Source organism: Lissotriton vulgaris, chromosome 5 (assembly GCF_964263255.1).
Source record: "Lissotriton vulgaris chromosome 5, aLisVul1.2, whole genome shotgun sequence".
Lineage (NCBI taxonomy): Eukaryota > Metazoa > Chordata > Amphibia > Caudata > Salamandridae > Lissotriton > Lissotriton vulgaris.
In genome coordinates this window covers 2027448047-2027463777 of record NC_141693.1, presented here as the reverse complement: position 1 = coordinate 2027463777, position 15731 = coordinate 2027448047, and the positions used below count along the sequence as shown (strand labels likewise).

At 52.1% G+C, this 15731-nt stretch overlaps 1 protein-coding gene across 12 annotated transcripts in view; it reads right to left on the bottom strand.

The window, feature by feature from the left end:
* Nucleotides 1–14753, bottom strand: part of DNM1 (dynamin 1) — a 730607-nt gene extending 715854 nt beyond the window's left edge. For all 12 annotated transcript variants that reach the window (XM_086924906.1, XM_086924901.1, XM_086924903.1 and 9 more), the window contains exon 1: nucleotides 14458–14753. In XM_086924906.1, coding sequence (XP_086781032.1) covers nucleotides 14458–14618 — 161 coding nt within the window. In that variant the 5' untranslated portion in view covers nucleotides 14619–14753. The remainder of the gene's footprint in view (nucleotides 1–14457) is intronic.
* Nucleotides 14754–15731: the final 978 nt, after the last annotated feature.

The window sequence follows — 15731 nt, the reverse complement described above, 5'->3', positions numbered from 1 at the left end:
AGGGGGAGGTAACGAACTTTACGATGAGGCGGTCCGGCTCTTGAATACAATATTGACAAGGGATTGTGATGGACTGGTGGGAACCCCTCTTCGTGATGTTTGGTATCAGATATTATCGACAGTTCCTGTGTAACGCCAAATATTTATTGTTTAGAGACACAAAAGGTTTGGGAATGTACTGACATGTGAAATATTTGCCTGAAGCACAATTTTTGGTATATAAGGAGCAACCCACAATGTACAAATCGAACAGGCTCCTGGTTACTGCCCGTGTGTAGTATCTATGACTTCTGTGTCCCTGCAGTAATAAACCTTTGGTCTTTGACGCCACCATCGAGAAGCCCGTGTTTCTGTTCATTTGTGCACCAAGGCAGGTGGGACTCCGGGGTCTTTGGGTGTTGTACCCTGACACCTCTGGACGGAATCAAAAAGTCCAGAACTCCAGGCTCTTTGCGTGTGTGTGGGGCTCTTTGCGTGTGTGTGGGGCTCTTTGCGTGTGTGTGGGGCTCTTTGCGTGTGTGGGGCTCTTTGCGTGTGTGTGTGTGGGGGGGGCTCTTGCGTGTGTGTGGGGGCTCTTGCGTGTGTGTGTTTGTGTGGGGGGCTCTTGCGTGTGTGTGTTTGTGTGGGGGGCTCTTGCGTGTGTGTGTGGGGGGCTCTGGTGTGTGTGTGTGGGGGGCTCTTGTGTGGTGTGTGTGGGGGGCTCTTGTGTGTGTGTGTGTGGGGGGCTCTTGTGTGGGTGTGTGTGTGCAAATGCAATACGTCTTGCATTTGCGACAGAGTAAGCTATTGGCATTGTAAATGAGAATGCCATTTATTTATCTGTTTTCAAAACCAACACATAAATAAAAAGTTTGTCATTTACAATGCCAATAGCTCAAACTTTTCCGAAGGCGAAACCGTTTCATTGTAAATGCTTGTTCCGCTAAGCGCCAAGATACTCCTTGGAGTGAATGCAGCGCTATACAAAAACTCTTTAATTCATTCACAAGTAAACATCTTACAACATCTTGTAGCCGCTTTCACGTGGGCTGTATATACAATAAACAAGTAAACATAGCCTCTTTCATGGGGGTTGGTGTTTAAACGTGTTCTAGCCCCCTCAGTATATTGATTCATGCACAAGTAAACATCTTATAGCCGCTTTAACCCCTTGGGTGCGGCCGCGATTCTGCGCCTTTGCAGCGCTTTTAATGAGTAGCCGTCATCAGCACACGAGCAACGTGATGCATGGCGGCTGGGGGCCGTCATCAGCACCGAAGGGGTTAATGGGGGCCGTGGGGTGGATTTACCATACACAAGTAAACATCATATAGCCGCTTTCATGTGGGCTGGACTTATCATGCACAAGTAAACATTTTATAGCCTCTTTAATGTGGACTGTGGGGTGGATTTACCATACACAAGTAAACATCTTCTAGCCGCTTTAATGTGGACTGTGGGGTGGATTTACCATACACAAGTAAAAATCTTATAGCCACTTTAATAGGGGCTGTGGGGTGGATTTACAATATACAAGTAAACATCTTATAGCCGCATTCATGGAGTTGTGGGGTGGATTTACAATACACAATTTAAATCTTATGGCCGCATTAATGGAGGCTGTGGGTGGAGTAAACATGCTACAGCCCCCTCGGTATATTCATTCATGCACCAGTAAACATCTTGTAGGCTTTTTCATGTGGGCTGGATTTATCATACACAAGTAAACATCTATAGCAGCTTTCACGTGGGCTGTGGGGTGGATTTATCATGCACAAGTAAACATCTTATAGCCTCTTTCGTGGGGGCTGTGGGTGGATTTACCATACACAAGTAAACATTTTATAGCCTCTTTCATGTGGGCTGGAGTGTAAACGTGTTATAGCCCCCTCGGTATATTGATTCATAAACAAGTAAACATCTTCTAGCTTCTTTCATGGGGCTGTAGGGTGGATTTACCATAAACAAGTAAACATCTTCTAGCCTCTTTTGTGGGGCTGTGAGGTGGATTTACCATACACAAGTAAACATCTTATAGCCGCTTTTAACGGGGGCTGTGGGGTGGAGTAAACGTGTTATATCCCCCTTAGTACATTCATTCATGCACCAGTAAACATCTTGTAGGCTTTTTCCATGTGGGCTGGATTTATCATACACAAGTAAACATCTTATAGCCGCTTTTAACGGGGGCTGTGGGGTGGAGTAAACGTGTTATATCCCCCTCAGTACATTCATTCATGCACCAGTAAACATCTTGTAGGCTTTTTCATGTGGGCTGGATTTATCATACACAAGTAAACCTTTTATAGCCGCAATAATGGGGACTGTGGGGTGGATTTATCATCCACAAGTAAACATCTTATAGCCGCTTTCATAGGGGCTGTGGGGTGGAGTAAACGTGTTTTAGCCCCCTCTGTATATTCATTCAAGCACAAGTAAACATCTTGTAGCCTTTCATGTGGGCTGTGGGGTGGATTTATTATGCAAAAGTAAACATCTTATAACCTCTTCAATGTGGGCTGTGGGGTGGCGTTCACATTTATAGCCTGTAGGAAAGTAGGAACTGCTTCTTATGATTACCAACACTTTTTGCTGATTTAGCACTGTTTTTGGATTCGTCTGACTGAGATCTTGCTATCCAGGACCCCGGTCTATCTGCTTTCTCCATTAAATTGCTATGTATGTACTTTAGGTACACTCCAGATTGTATACTGGGGCACCCTTATCAGTCCCTGGTATATGGTACACCATGTACCCAGGGCATAGGTACCCCAGAGGCCTCCCATGGGCTGATGCATGTATTATGCCACCCATGAGAGGCCATTCAAAATGACACGACAGGCCTGCTACAGCAGACTGTGTAAGATAGCGCTTGCACCACTTACTTAGATATAGGTTCACTATATCTATCTAAATCATTAAACTTAAAACCAGTCACACCTATGGAAGACCTTAGCAATCCTGAAGGCGGGGTGCTGGGTTTTATGGGAGCCGGTGCCCCGGCACGAGCAGAGTCCCTCTGCAGCCTTCAGAGATTATTCTCCGGGGTTATCTGTGATGCAGCCAGACATATAGGTGTAAGTGCATTATAACTTTGCGGTAAATGCTTACTTTAAAATGGCTGCTTAGAAACATGCCGTGTTTGGTGTTAAACACCCTGGAGTCATACCTCCACACCAGTAACTGGTGTGGGAGGTATGATTCAAACCACTCCTGTGGGCCACCGGTCTACACGGTACCAGCTTTCTCAACCTGGCCAGCATAAAATGGATGCTGCCAGCCACAGACACGATTCTGCTCTCCTGCTGCTGAGCCAAGCTTGAGCAGAGGAAGGCATGACAGTAGGCATCCTGTCACAGGCAGGTGTGGCCACCTCCCAGACAGGATTTAGTGTATTGGGGCTGGGTGGGAGCACTCAAGAGTGCCAGAAAGTCTGCACTGGGGCACATTTGGTGTCCCTGTGCAGAGTTCAGCTCAAACCAGTTCTGCGAGCCATTGGATCCTGCTCTGGCGCAAAACTGGCACCCCTCTATCCTGACCCTCCTCTGGGAGGGTTCAGAGAATCCGTCCAACTCCTTCCCATGGATATAAAGTGGGTTACCTGACTATAGGACTTTGGATTATACCTGGACAAGATTCTGCTAAGAAGAAACCAAGTACTTCGACTTCCTGCACATCAATTGCACAACTGAAGAATCTCCCTTGGAGTAAAGGAGTTACTCACCACCTGCAGCAGCAGGCACCTAAGCACATCTGACCAGCTCCTGAGGACTCTGAAGATTTCAGCAACACAGGAGGTGGATTCCCGAAGGTCCCTGAGGTAGATCTGACCTCTCAGCGATTCTGAGGCCAGTATCCCTCGCGGGGGCCGTGCAACCGAACCCCTGTGCACATGCTTTTTGGCAGTCCCGGAGCCTGTGCATTGGACTTCATGTAGTGCTGACCCCGAGCAGTATTTGCACCAAAGATATCCGGCCTCCACTCACAGAGTGCTCTGGTGCTTTGCAAACTTGCTTGAGGTCTCCTCGCGATTCCTGGTCCGTTGGCCTGTGGGTCCTGGCGAGGGTCACTGGTTTGTTCTTGGGCTTACCTGGTTGCACCAGACCTGCCCGGACTCTCCAATGCTTGGACTTGCTGGTTCACACTGTAATCTGTTTACTCGGACCGCGTGGGCAGCATTTGCCAAGACTTGTTGGTGCTCCAGCCGGACAATCGACCCCCTCAGCACTATCCTTCGAGGGACAGTTCACCCTCGGATCCTGGTCGTCCTCGACGTCCCCTGGTCCCCGTGGCTGCAGAGTCAAGTATCCCTTCTTCGCATCTGAAGCACCCGACATCGGTGGGCATTCGACTACCCAGCCCCTGGTCACTTGTCGTGACCCAGACTCTGTCCGCTCTGCTTTCAGGTTCCTCTCGCCTCAAATCCAGTCTTGGATTCCATCGGACACTCTTCGCCTTCCTGGCAGCAGTACATCTTTGCAGCTCTCCATTGAAAAAGATTAAGGTTTCTGACACCACATGACCCCTATGCACCCAGCTCCTCTGGGATAAGTAACACAAGTACTCCGGTACTCACTGGTGGGTTGGCTCTGAAACCTCTTATGTTCCAAAGGGTTTGCTCGAACTCCTCGTAGAAGTGTCCTTAAACTCTAACTTTACAACTGCGAATTTCCTATAGAGTTGTACAGAGCACGCAGTCGTGTTTTCTCACTGCATCAGTTCTCCGTGGGCACCCTTTGTCACTCCTCTAGGTGATTCCTTTGGGTCCCAGCAATGCTACGTGCTCTAGGCACTGTGTCTATTGGAGTCGTGATGGTTATACCATTTTATTTAGTATAGTGTTCGGTCTCCCCCTGGGGCCCGCTGTGTATTGTGCTACTTACGAATCTTCTATCATTACAGTATTTGTGCTTTCTGTTCTAATCTCATGAAGAGATTGATAGAGATAGTAATAAATACATATTTTTATAACTACTGTGTGGTTCTCCCTTCATTTAGTCATTCAAGAGGTGATATTCTGGTAAAACAAACTGCTTTACATTCCTTCACGATTAAGCCTGAAGGCCTGCTCTCAACAGCTACCACTAGGATAGACCTCTAAAGGTTATCTTTGACCTCATACATCATAAGAGTCGTGTGGACTGGTACAGAGTGCCCCCTTTAATTAGTGAACAGCATATACCAGGCCACCTTCTCACATTGGTGTGCAGCGGTTGGATTGAAGCCTGCATTGTTTTACCAGAAAAATCTCATTGATTGATTAACTGAAAACCACTAAGTATTAGGTACATATAATACTAAGATTTGAATACGTATGTTCTACTGAACTTGGAGTTGGGTAAGTCGAGTGTCTAGCACACCCTTTCTCCAACTCAAGAGAGTTTAGTCTCCACTAGGTTAGGTATGTTCCTACACCACATAACACTAGTATGTCTTCTAGAGGAGAACCAAGTGCCAACTAGGTACAATGGCCTCTCATTTCTAGAATTGAAAGCCATGTGTGTATTTAGGAAGTTAAGGACAGGTAGAAGTGGCAACACCCAACGTCTCATTAAGATGTTACTCCTAGATGACCTTAGGAAGACCCCAGGGTCTGATGAGGTAGAAATAGTGGATGGGGCAGGGAATGAGGAAAGGCTAGGAGGTCTCACCTTCTTTGACCTAGAATCAAACCCTGACCAGGAGAATCAAGATGATTCTAACCTGGCAAATTAGGACCGGGAAGAGAATAGAGAAGGCCTTGAGGGCCCTCTCTTTAATCCTCCTGGTAGAATTCAGACTTTACCCTGGAGACCTAGCTCTCCCTCTGAAGAATCTAGATACTCAGGGACTTCTGTAGGAACTTCAATATCTAATAAGAGAGATAACTCTTATGACAGACAGTGCCAATTCCCAGAGATTGAGAAAGTCAATCTTAGGCTCAAAAGAGAGCAATTGGCATTGGATAAGGAAGCCTTAGAGCTCCAGAGAGCTAGTTTGAAATTGGGACTAGAGTCCCATGGTGGCAGCAACAGTGACCCTAGATTTAAGGAGAATACTCATGATCATAGGAACCTTAATAGGATAGTCCCTCCCTACCAGAGTGGGGATGACATCCACAAATGGATAGCTGCACTAGAGAGGGCCTGTAAGGTACAGAGGGTCCCTCAGGAGCAGTGGGCAGCTATCTTGTGGCTCCTCACTGTTAGGGAAGAGGTTGCTGACAATTATTCAGTCCTGAAGAGTGCTCTCATTGATGGGTTTGGCTTAACCACTGAACAGTACAGGATTAAGTTCAGAGACACCCAGAAAGCACAGACTCAATCCAACAAGGGAAAGGGTAAAAATAAACCTTGGTGGTATATCAGTAAAGAGAAGACCCACTGGATAAAAGATGCTAATTGTCCGAGGGCCAAGAATTCTACTCCAACCACCACTGCCCCATGGCAACTGTTCCCCCTAGCTCAGTTTCAAGTGGTGGTACACAGAGCAAGGGTATAGTAGGGTTAACCTTGGGATCTGAGATGTATTCTGGCCTAGTCAGGATTCCAACTCAGGCTGTGTTAGTCTGTGATGGTGGCATGGGTATTGCCTCCTTATTTGTCAGTCCCAGTAACCTGGGCAAGTACAGACAACAGCCTTTAATAAATGGTAAGGAGGCCATGGCAAACAGGGACACAGGTGCAAGTGTTACAGTGGTGACAAAAGATCTTGTGGGCCCTGAACAGATCATACTTGGTGAAATGTAGCAAGTGAACAATGGAAGCAATGTCAGGACAGACCATTCCTTGGCAGTTGTGAATTTCAGCTGGGATGGGGTAACTGGCCCTAAGAAGGTTGTGGTTAGCTCAGACCTCCCTGTAGAATGCTTGCTGGGCAATGATTTGGATACTTCAGCATGGGCTGATGTTGAACTCAGGACACATGCTGAAATGTTGGGTATCCCTGCAGATGTGTTTGCAGTGACTAGGTCACAGGCAAAAAAGTCTTCCACTGAACATGCCCTGGAACAATGGACCAGGGGCCTTCCAAGAGAAGGAGCACAAGGGGTGAGGCAGTGTCTTTCCCCCTGCCTCAGAGGGAGGATCAGTCTCTTGAGGGAGATGATCTCAGTCACTGTGAAGGTACTGTCTCAGAGGAGCTTGAGCCTGATCAGGTTGAGTTCATGGAGACAGGGGGCCCTTCCAGGGCAGATCAGAGTCAGGAGCAGCTGAGCTGCCCATCTCTTGAACCCCTCAGACAGCAGGCTGCTGCTGAGGCTGCTGGGAGTGCCAGTGGGTCTCACAGGATCTACTGGGATGATGGACTATATTCAGAGGGTAGAAGCCTCAAGCCTGGTGCTGCCAGGAGGTTGGTCATACCTTTGAAGTTTAGAGGCTTCCTATTAACACTGACACATGACATCTGGGACAGGCTTATCCCTCACTTTCACTGGCCTTACATGTCTGAGGACACAAAGGAGTGTTGTTGTTCCTGTACTACTTGCCAAGTCAGCGGTAAGGCAGGTGTAACTACAAAGACCCCCCGATACCACTACCTGTGGTGGGGATTCTCTTTGAGAGGGTTGGATTGACATAGTTGGTCGTATGGATCCTCCAACTGCATCTGGACACAGATTTATACTAGTGGGGTTGGACCATGCCACTAGGTATCCAGAGGCAATTCCCTGTAGGACTACCACATCTCCTGCTGTGGCTAGAGATATCCTGAAAATCTTTTCCAGAGTGGCTTTCCCTAAGGAGGTAGTATCAGATAGAGATGCAACCTTTATGTCTGGTTATCTGACTGCTATGTGGAAGGAGTGTGGAGTGAATTACAAATTCAGCACACCCTATCACCCACAATGCAATGGGTTAGTTGAGAGATTTAACAAAACTCTCAAGGGCATGATATAAGGTCTCCCTGAAAAGCTTAGGGGTAGTTGGAATATACTTTTGCCCTGCCTTTTCTTTGCCTACAGAGATGTTCCTCAGAAGGGGGTTGGTTACAGCCCTTTTGAACTTCTGTTTGGACATCCATTTAGGGGTCCCTTATGTTTGGTGATGGAGGGATGGGAGTTACCACTCAAGCCACACAAACAAGACATAGTGGACTATGTACTTAGTCTCCACTCCAGGATGGCCAAGTACATGAAGAAGGCATCCAAAAACCTTGAGGATAGCCAGGAGTTACAGAAAGCCTAGCATGACCAGAAGGCTGTTTTGACTGTGTATCAGCCAGGACAGAAGGTATGGGTATTGGAGCCTGTGGCCCCAGCAGCTCTCCACGACAAGTGGAGTGGACCCCATACCATACTTGAGCAAAGGGAGAGGTTATCTACCTGGTGGACCTTGGAACTCCCAGGAGCTCCCATAGGGTGCTCCATGTGAACAGGCTCAAGACATAAGTGGGCCGGGCAGACATGGGCTTGCTCGTGGCTACTGATGAGGGACAGGAGGAAGAGAGTGACCCACTCACTGACCTCCTCTCACAGGACCCTGAAGATGGTTCAGTTGATGGTGTAGCCTTGACAGGCAGCCTCACTGAAAAGCAACTGACTGATTGCAGAGAGGTCCTCAATCAGTATAGACATATGTTTTCACTGACTCCAAGTCAGACTACCTGGTGCACTCATGAAGTGGACACAGGTGACAGCCTGCCTGTTAAAAATAAGATTTACAGTCAACCTGATCATGTCAGGGACTGTACCAGGACTGAAGTCCGGAAGATGCTGGAACTGGGAGTGATTGAGCCCTCAAATAGCCCTTGGGCTAGTCCAGTAGTCTTGGTACCAAAACCTCACACCCAGGATGGTACTAGAGATATGAGGTTTTGTGTTGACTACAGGGGACTTAATGCAGTCACTAGGACTGATGCTTATCCAATTCCAACGGCAGATGAACTTATTGACACTTTGGCCTCTGCCAAATTCTTAAGTACATTTGACCTGACGGCTGGTTATTGGCAGATCAGACTAGCTGAGGATGCTAAACCAAAAACAGCATTATCAACTCCTAGTGGGCATTACTAATTTGTGGTGATACCTTTTGAGTTGAAGAATGCACCTGCCACATTTCAAAGGCTGGTGAATACAATTCTCACAGGTCTGGAAGCCTTTAGTGCAGCTTAACTAGGATGACATTGTTGTCTTTAGCTCCACCTGGGAGGATCACCTGGTCCACCTGAGAAAAGTTTTGGAGGCCCTGCAGAAGACAGGCCTCACTATCAAGGCCACCAAGTGCCAGATAGGGCAGAGTTAGGTTGTGTACCTGGGCCACCTTGTGGGTCGAGGCCAGGTTCAACCTTGCAGTGCAAAATTCAAACCATCATGGATTGAGTTGTTCCAACCACCCAGACTGAGGTCAGAGCTTTCTTGGGCCTGACTGGGTACTGCAGGAGGTTTGTCAAAGGATATGGCTCCATAGTGACCCCATTGAATGACTTAACTTCCAAAAGAATGCCTAAGAAAGTTCAGTGGACAGTTAACTGTCAAAAGGCATTTGATGACCTGAATCAGGCCATGCGCAGTGCTCCCATTCTGCAAAGTCCTGACTATTCCAAACAATTCATTGTTCAAACTGATGCATCTGAGTTAGGGGTAGGGGCTGTGCTATCACAATTGAATGATGAAGGTCAGGACCAGCCAGTAGCTTTTATAAGCAGAAGGCTGACCCCCAGAGAGAAACATTGGTCAGCTATTGAGAGGAAAGCCTTTGCTGTGGTTTGGGCCCTGAAGAAGTTGAGGCCATACTTGTTTGGCACTCACTTTATTGTTTCAGACAGATCGTAAGCCCCTCTTATGGCTAAAACAGATGAAGGGTGAAAACCCCAAACTTTTGAGGTGGTCCATTTCCCTACAGGGGACGGACTATACAGTGGAACATAGACCTGGGAGTAACCATGCCAATTAAGATGGACTCTCTAGATATTTCCACTTAGAACATGAAAACTCAACTGGTCAAAGTCCTTGCGTTTGGGGGCGGAGGATATGCGCCATAGGGTTACCCCCACTTCTTGCTGATATAGCACTGCTTTTGGACTAGTCTGACTGGGATCCTGCTATCCAGGACCACAGTCTATCTGCGTTCTCCATTAAATTGCTATGTATGTACTTTAGTTACACTCCAGATTGGATACTGGGGTGCCCTTATCAGTCCCTGGTATATGGTACACCATGTACCCAGGGCATAGATACCCCAGAGACCTCCCATGGGCTGCAGCATGTATTATGCCACCCATGAGAGGCCATTCAAAATGACACGACAGGCCTGCTACAGCAGACTGTGTAAGATGGTGCTTGCACCACTTACTTAGATAAAGGTTCACTATATCTATCTAAATCACTACACTTAAAACCTATCACTCACCCCTATGGCAGGTCTTATCAGTCCTGAAGGCAGGGTGCTGGGTTTTACGTGAGAGGGTGCCCCTGCATGAGCAGAGCCACTCTGCAACCTTCGGAGACCATTCTCCGGGGATGTCTGTGATGCAGTCAGACATATAGGTTTAAGTGCATTAGAACCTCGCAGTAAATGCTAACTTTAAAACGTCTGCTTAGAAACATGTCGTGTTTGGTGTCAAACACCTTGGAATCATACCTCCACACCAGTAACTGGTGTGGGAGATATGATTCCACCCTTCTAGAACTACTCCTGTGGGTCACCGGTTTACCCGGTACCAGCTTTCTCAACCTGGGCAGCACAAAATGGATGCTGCCAGCCACAGACACAATTCTGCTTTCCTGCTGCTGAAACAAACTCGAGCAAAGGAAGGCATGACAATAGGCATCCTGTCACAGGGAGGTGTGACCACCTCCCTGACAGGATTTAGTGTATTGGGGATGAGTGGGTGCACACAGAGTTTGGTAATCAAAGGAGAGAGAGAGGAACTAGACTAAGAGTTGGACAAAATACGTGTAGTATGTGTCTGCGTAGGGAAACCAGTATGTTTTTTCATGAAGACCCTCACCCACCAACCTAGTTGGTGGCATGCTTCATCATCGGGCCCCACCCGAGGTACCGAGTGTATCTCAGGTGTGCTGCGATGCCTGGTTACAGCAGAGAGGGTTCTGTTACGTGAGTGTGAGTGCTGGTGTATTGAGCGAGGTTTTAAAATTCTGTCCTAGGGGTCCCGAACAGTTACTTTATTGATGGGCCCCTGGCGGAGTTCAAAACAAAGGCTTTTGGATGTGTAGGGATGAACTTTTGGTCTCCCACGTCCCGTGTGGTCTACTAGTTTCAGCCAGGCCTTTTTACTAAACTGGCTTTCTTCAGGACCTTTTATGTGTAGGGGTGATACAGGGGGCCTATATTTTGTCAGGACCCTGTATGTGTAGCACACACTAAGGTGCTGTAACTGCGAGAGGTGTTTCCTCTCCGTTTGTACTCCTAATTTCAAACGACAAACTCCCAGGGTCTCTGCCGGGGGTCCGAGACTCCTGTGCACTTTGGCGTGGTCTGCGGTCCCGCTGTTGAACCTATGGTCCGGATCTGGGCAGGTGAAGAGAGGGGTCAGCAGCACCTGGGCAGGAGAGGGGTTGGCAGCACAAGGGCAGGAAAAGAGAGGGGTCAGCAGCACCTGGGCAGGAGAAGGGTCACCGGCAGCACCTGGCCAGGAGAGGGGTCACCGGCAGCACCTGGGCAGGAGAGGGGTCACCGGCAGCACCTGGGCAGGAGAGGGGTCACCGGCAGCACCTGGGCAGGAGAGGGGTCACCGGCAGCACCTGGCCAGGAGAAGGGTCACCGGCAGCACCTGGCCAGGAGAGGGGTCGGCAGCACCTGGCCAGGAGAGGGGTCGGCAGCACCTGGCCAGGAGAGGGGTCAGCAGCATCAGGAGAGGGGTCAGCACCAACAGCGCATGAGAGGCGAGGGGTCAGCAGCACCAGGAGAGGAGAGGGGTCAGAGGCACCTGGGCAGGTGAGGGGGTCGGCAGCACCTGGGCAGGTGAGGGGGTCGGCAGCACCTGGGTAGGTGAGGGGGTCGGCAGCACCTGGGCAGGAGAGGGGAGGGGTCGGCAGCACCTGGGCAGAAGAGGGGTCAGCACCAACAGCGCATAAGAGGCGAGGGGTCAGCAGCACCAGGAGAGGGGTCAGCAGCACCTGGGCAGGTGAGGGGGTCGGCAGCACCTGGGCAGGTGAGGGGGTCGGCAGCACCTGGGCAGGAGAGGGGAGGGGTCGGCGGCACCAGGGCAGTAGAGGGGTCAGCGGCACCAGGGCAGGAGAGGGGTCAGCGGCACCAGGGCAGGAGAGGGGTCAGCGGCACCAGGGCAGGAGAGGGGTCAGCGGCACCAGGGCAGGAGTGGGGTCAGCGGCACCAGGGCAGGAGAGGGGTCAGCGGCACCAGGGCAGGAGTGGGGTCAGCGGCACCAGGGCAGGAGTGGGGTCAGCGGCACTAGGGCAGGAGTGGGGTCAGCGGCACTAGGGCAGGAGTGGGGTCAGCGGTACCAGGGCAGGAGTGGGGTCAGCGGCACCAGGGCAGGAGTGGGGTCAGCGGCACCAGGGCAGGAGTGGGGTCAGCGGCACCAGGGCAGGAGTGGGGTCAGCGGCACCAGGGCAGGAGTGGGGTCAGCGGCACCAGGGCAGGAGTGGGGTCAGCGGCACCAGGGCAGGAGTGGGGTCAGCGGCACCAGGGCAGGAGTGGGGTCAGCGGCACCAGGGCAGGAGAGGGGTCAGCGGTACCAGGGCAGGAGTGGGGTCAGCGGTACCAGGGCAGGAGTGGGGTCAGCGGCACCAGGGCAGGAGTGGGGTCAGCGGTGCCAGGGCAGGAGTGGGGTCAGCGGTACCAGGGCAGGAGTGGGGTCAGCGGCACCAGGGCAGGAGTGGGGTCAGCGGCACCAGGGCAGGAGTGGGGTCAGCGGCACCAGGGCAGGAGAGGGGAAAAGGGGCCCTGTTGAGGGCATGGAGTGGAAGTATAGGAACACCACTGGGACCATTCTTCCGCGTGCCATCCTGACATTATTAGGGCCCTGTCCTGTAGTTATTAAACCGACCACCCTCCATCACGGGACAGGAGCCGCCGCTGCGGGGGGCATTCTCAGCTCACGCTCATCACCAGGGGCATTGGCATTTATCGCCCCACAGTTAAGGGCATCCCCCACCCAATCACCGCCCCCACGCCTCTCCTCACTGTGGGAACATCTCCCCCCGTGGGCGAGAAAAGCCCCCCCCCCCCCCCAATCAAGGCATCCACTCTCCTCCCTCTGCAACCCTTCGCCCATCACTGACAAGGCACCAAAACAAAAAGGTACCACCCCATCACCGATGCCCCCCCTTCATCACTGGCACGGTACCACCAAAGAAGGCACCCTCCCTGGCACAGAAGGCACCCTCCCCACCACAGAAGGAACCCTCCCCACCACAGAAGGCACCCTCCCCGGCACCCTCCCCAGCACAGAAGGCACCCTCCCCGGCACAGAAGGCACCCTCCCCGGCACAGAAGGCACCCTCCCCGGCACCCTTCCCGGCACAGAAGGCATCCTCCCAGGCACCCTTCCCGGCACAGAAGGCACCCTCCCCAGCAGAGACAGAAGGCACCCTCCCCGGCACAGAAGGCACCCTCCCCGGCACAGAAGGCACCCTCCCCAACACAGTCAGAAAGCACCCTCCCCAACACAGACAGAAGGCACCATCCCCGGCACAGAAGGCACCCTCCCCAACACAGAAGGCACCCTCCACATCACAGAAGGCACCCTCCCCGGCACAGAAGGCACCCTCCCCGGCACAGAAGGCACCATTTTTCTCACTGTCCAGACACCATCCCCATCACCGATCCCCGTCATCCCTGAGGCAACCCACACCGCCCCCACCCTCCCCCCACCCACCCGAGAGCACTCTCCCCGATGAATGAGGGCGAAGTGCCCCTTAGAGGCTCCAGCGGGGCTCCTTCTACCCCCGCTGCTAAGGTCACCTGCCCTTCCCCAAACACGAAGGGCATCATCGCGCCCCCTCCCTCCCCATCACGGAGGGCACCATCCCTCCCCATCACATAGGGCAAGCTCCCTCCCGATCACGGATGACACCCACAGCTCTTCACCACGGAGGGCACCCTCCCTCCCTCCCTCTCCATCACGGACAGAGGGCGTCCTCTCTTCCCATCACGGAGGGTACTCACCACCCCCATCACAAAGGGCCAGCTCCCTCCCCATCACTCACGGAGGGCACCTTCCCTCCATCCCCATCACAGAGCACCCCCCCTCTCCCCATCACGAAGGGTACCCCCCCCCCCCTCTCATCACGGAGGGCATCATCCCTGCCCATCACGGAGGGCACCCGTCTCTCCCCATCACTCACGGAGGGAGGGCACCTTTCCTCCATGCCCATCACAGAGCACCCCCCCTCTCCCCATCACGAAGGGTACCCCCCCCCCTCTCATCACGGAGGGCACCCGTCTTTCCCCATCACTCACGGAGGGCACCTTCCCTCCATCCCCATCACAGAGCCCCCCCCTCTCCCCACCACGGATGGCAGCCGCCGCTCTTCGTCAATGGGCCCCCCTCCCCTCGCCCACAGGGCTCGGCTCTTACTTGCCCACGAAGTTCTCCAGCACCGAGCTCTTGCCGGCGCTCTGGCCCCCGACCACGGCGATCTGCGGCAGGTCGAGCTCGGCGTTCTGCCCGATGGCGGAGAAGGCGTCCTGCAGCCGGTTCACCAGCGGGATCAGGTCCTCCATGCCACGGTTGCCCATCCTGGCGGTGGGTGAGGGGTGCGGGGGTGCTGCGGGTGAGGGTGCGGGGGTGCTGCTGCGGCGCTCTCCTCTGCCCGGATCCGGAGCTCGGCGGCGGCCTCCTCCTCGCAGCTCTCCCCGGTCCTCTGTGCGCAAAGATGGGGATTTAAACTGCAGCCCCCGCGGCCGCCGGCAGGGGGCGCCCGCCGCCTCCGAGGCATCATGGGCCGTGTAGTTCTTGTGGCCGCCTACCTTGGGGGATGGAGGTGGACATGTCCAGGAGCAGGCGAGCCAGGGGCCCCGAGCCGAGCCCTGGCAAGGTTCAGCAGACTTCAAAACAAGTGCAGAAGCGTCTCTGCTCCCTGCATCTGACACATCACTGCACTCAGAGGCCTTTGTTACAAGTGACAGTTTTTTAACACTGACTTGGAAACATCCCGGTTTACTCATGTTACCAGATACCTCGCCCTCCCCATCCTCCTTCGACAAACCCAGGACCTGCTAACTTTCAGGAGGCTCCTCAAGTCCTGGCTCTTCGAGCTGTAGCAGCGCCTTGAGACCCTCACGGACGAGTAGCGCGCTTTACAAATGTCCTGATTGATTGATTGATGTGCACCCTGTATGTGGCCTCCATTCTTACATGGAGCATCAGTATACTCTATTTAAATTAGACACAAGAGTGGTGCCTGCAAAGCACATGCACTGACTAGAGGTGGGCAACCGCTGGGAGCTGGAGCCTGAAGCCCGGCTCTGGCTCTCGCCTGGCGTTAGCAGCGCGCATGCGCTGCTCTCGCCTGGCAAGGGCTTCTTGGAATCGGTCCGGTTCCAGAAGCCGTGTCTCCGCTCCGCCTCCAATTTTTGATGGCGTGCGTCATTTCTTGTCAACAACAAAAAACCCTGTCTTACGGACGTAAGTTATGTCAGTATTTTTAATAACAGATCAGTCAAAAAGTCCTGATCACCGTTATACTCCCCTATATTTTTTGTTTTGTTCGGGGATGTTTTACTGCACTGCGTCCACATTTTGAAGAATAAAAAGGAAAACTTAATGGCCAACAGTTCTTTGACAGTCACATAGAACAAAACCAAACAACTGTCTGGAGCCTAAATCAATGCCAAGTGTACACCTTATAG